General features: G+C 25.9%; 1 protein-coding gene across 1 annotated transcript in view; it reads left to right on the top strand.

Moving 5' to 3' along the window:
• Positions 1-3,450, top strand: part of LOC108695116 (nuclear RNA export factor 1-like) — a 6,058-nt gene that overhangs the window by 1,506 nt on the left and 1,102 nt on the right. Inside the window, exons 2-8 of the mRNA XM_018204875.1 lie at positions 527-894; positions 975-1,061; positions 1,779-2,022; positions 2,126-2,319; positions 2,402-2,514; positions 2,975-3,011; positions 3,091-3,317. Coding sequence (XP_018060364.1) covers positions 527-894; positions 975-1,061; positions 1,779-2,022; positions 2,126-2,319; positions 2,402-2,514; positions 2,975-3,011; positions 3,091-3,317 — 1,270 coding nt within the window. The remainder of the gene's footprint in view (positions 1-526; positions 895-974; positions 1,062-1,778; positions 2,023-2,125; positions 2,320-2,401; positions 2,515-2,974; positions 3,012-3,090; positions 3,318-3,450) is intronic.

Raw genomic sequence — 3,450 nt, 5'->3', positions numbered from 1 at the left:
CCCCCCCCCCCCCCCTCCCAAATATAAAATTGTTCCACTTTAGATCTAAAAATATCTGATCATATTAAGTTATGAATATAAACTATAGTCAAGTAATAACGAAAATTTTTATATTTATTACCACATTTATGCAATTTTTTAACATGTGATTTAAGAATTTTTAAATATATTTGATGTATTCATTTTGTATTACTCTTTTATGTTGCATCTAATTTTTCTTACTGCCTAATGATAATAGTGGCAATATAGTAATAAGATTAAGCACTATAAGATATTTTATATAACATTGTGTGTGTGTGTGTGTGTGTGTGTGTGTGTGTGTGTGTGTGTGTGTGTGTTTAAAACTGCTATATTATTTCAGGTTATCTACACAATTATTATGAATTTTTTAGATTGTGAGAACTTTATGAAGAGTAGTAATCAACAATTGTTGAAAGAGATGAATTTTGTTTGAAATGAATGTTTCATGACAAAAATAATCATTTTTTAATAATATTATTGTTTTATTCTTATTACTTATTCTTAGATCATAATGATCGAGTAGAAAGACCTATAAGAAGAGATGGAAGATTTCATGTTGGTCCCATCAAGCATCATGTATCGTTCAGGATTCATAGACCTAACAATCTAATATCCCGTAATTTGGCATTTACGAATTTGGACAGTGACATTCCGATGACTTCTAATGATAATATGAGACAAATAATAATCAACCATAGAGATAGAGAAAGAGGTAGGATTCGGCGTACTGTTTATCGTGGAGGAAACAATCCTGTGCCCAATTTCAAGGGAGTTCAATTTCAAGGAATTCAAGGAAGGAATTTTAAGGGAGATCAATCAAATTCTAGGATGCAACCTCTTCCTTTGAGAGAATCTAATGCATATAGAATTAATGTAAGTATATTTCTATAATTATAAATCATATTCAGTATGTATATATAAATTTGAAATAAATTTCTATTTGTATTTTACAGATACCATACGGCCATAAGTATGAAAGGGATTATATTATAAATACTCTTTTGAATTATATAGCACCTAAAGTATTCGTTCCTATAATGGTATGTGGTATCTATGTTTTTTTTTTTTAGGAGAAATATATATTTTTTATTTAATATATATCTTAATACCTCTAATCATTCCTTAATACGACGTATAAATATCAATAAAATTTAAATCGTATAGAGCAGGGTTGGGTAGTGCTAAGTTAAAAAGATAAAAGTTAAGTTAAAAAATTAAAAAGGTAATTAATTTTAACTTAGTTACATTTTAGACTCTTAACTTAATTTACATTTTATCGGTAACTATTAACTTTTAATTTGATTTTTTTGAAGTTAATCATCCTCAGACACATAATGCGAGAGGATAGTATATAATTTAGTATTTTAATTTTATTGTATAATCATTACTTGTGAACAAAAATAACCAGATTCTTTAATTTAAATATAATATGTTGTGAGAAAAGAAAAATATGAAAAATTATGTAAAATGACCAAATTTTTTCTTTTTCTTTTTTTTTTGGTTGTTCAAACCAAATTTAACTTTTAACTTTTGAATTACTTTTTTTATTAACTTAACTTTTAATTCAATTAATTTCATTATGGATTATAATTTGTATTTTAATTAAGTTAAATTTTCAAAGCTGTTAACATTAATTTAATTTAGTTAAAAAAAAAATTAACCTAATCCTGGTATTCAGTAATAAATGTAACATATGTAAATAAAAAACCGATTTAAAACTGTAAAACCATGTAACTAAAGCAAAAATTTATTTGCAGTACAAAAAAACAAGAACTGACGCTTGTTTTTATATAGACGATCATAAGATAGCAAATGCATTGCTAAATTGTGATCGAAAGATTACGATGAGTGATGGGTTTAAACTGCGAGTGAGGGTGAAACCAGAATTTCCAAACTGCGATATTGATGACGAAGTGAAGGCACGACTGAAGCAAGCAATGGCTAAGAGATATAGACAAGATACCAAGGCTTTGAATTTGTCCAAGTTTCATCTTGATTCTGGTAAAAATAAAAAGTTGAAACTATAAATATAATGAAGATGATAATAATTAATGATTACTTAATGTAATTTAGAGCTTTTAACATACATGTATTTATCTTACAGATCTTTGCTCTGATTATTTTTATGCACTGTCCTATCCTGTTATGATGATGACTGTATTGGATATTATGGTGGAGTACATACCGAATTTAGAAGCCTTGAATTTAGAAGGAAATAAACTGCAAAATATTGAGAGACTCGGCACACTTACCAAGAAATTCTTAAAATTGAAGATTCTTCATATGGGTGATAATAAGGTGAGTTTAACTAAATATTTATTACAACATAATTATTAATAATATTCGGTTTTAATAATCTTAAGTTAATTGCATATTTTAGATTAGAGATATTTATCAACTAGATGTTATTAAAGACTTACAACTGAACGAATTGAAGTTATCTGGAAATCCTGTCTGTAATAAATATAAATCTCGACAAAATGACTACGTTAGGTAATGAATTTTTTTCAACGCAATCATCTTTTACTGAGAAGTATTAAATTTCACAAGAAGTATTAAATAATCTGTTAATTTCTATTCCTGAGTATTTCGACAGAGATCGTGGTATATTTATTTTGAAAATTTTCAAGTAGACATTTAAACATTTTTTAAAATTAAACTTAATTCTCCATTAAATTAAACATTTACTGTTATATGATATATTAAATAAAATATTTATTATTACATATCATATCAAAGTAAATGTTCTATTTAATAACACACATACAAATGTGTAAAATTTATCATTAAATTACAAATTTTTTTATTTAAAAAATGTTTAATTTTTAAATTTCAAGTAAACAATTTATATTTGTTTCTACTATTTAATGAAGTTTTGTGTTATTTGTTATGTTTTGTGTTTTTTGTTATTTGTTGTTATTTGAACCTAGTGAACTTAGTTTTTTAATTATAGAGATGTTCGAAGACGATTTCCAAGATTATTGTTTCTGGTAAGTATCATGCATACTGTTACATATTTATAATTGAAATCTCTTTTTTCATATAACTGTTTATTATATTATTGAACAGGATGACACAGAATTACCACGACCGATTGTCTTCGATATAGTAGATGCCAACATTCCTCTATCGCAGAAGATGTTTGTCGCTGTCGATGCAAAAGTACAAGAAATTGCTAAGCAATTTTTACTATTATATTTTACAGTATTTGATAGTGAAAATCGTCAATCTCTATTGGATGCATATGACGAACATGCATGCTTCAGCATGACAATAAACATTTCTCATAATAACAAGTGAGTATTTGTGCAACGTTGCAATGTTTTTCTCTTTAACGAGATTCTCCATTTAAAAAAATAGAAAGAAATTTCGTAAGTTTTCATATAATATTTTAATATAAAAGTGTTTGATCATTTACAACTTTTAAAT

This window comes from Atta colombica, unplaced genomic scaffold (assembly GCF_001594045.1).
Source record: "Atta colombica isolate Treedump-2 unplaced genomic scaffold, Acol1.0 scaffold126, whole genome shotgun sequence".
Taxonomy (NCBI): domain Eukaryota; kingdom Metazoa; phylum Arthropoda; class Insecta; order Hymenoptera; family Formicidae; genus Atta; species Atta colombica.
This window is presented reverse-complemented; position numbering and strand designations above follow the sequence as displayed.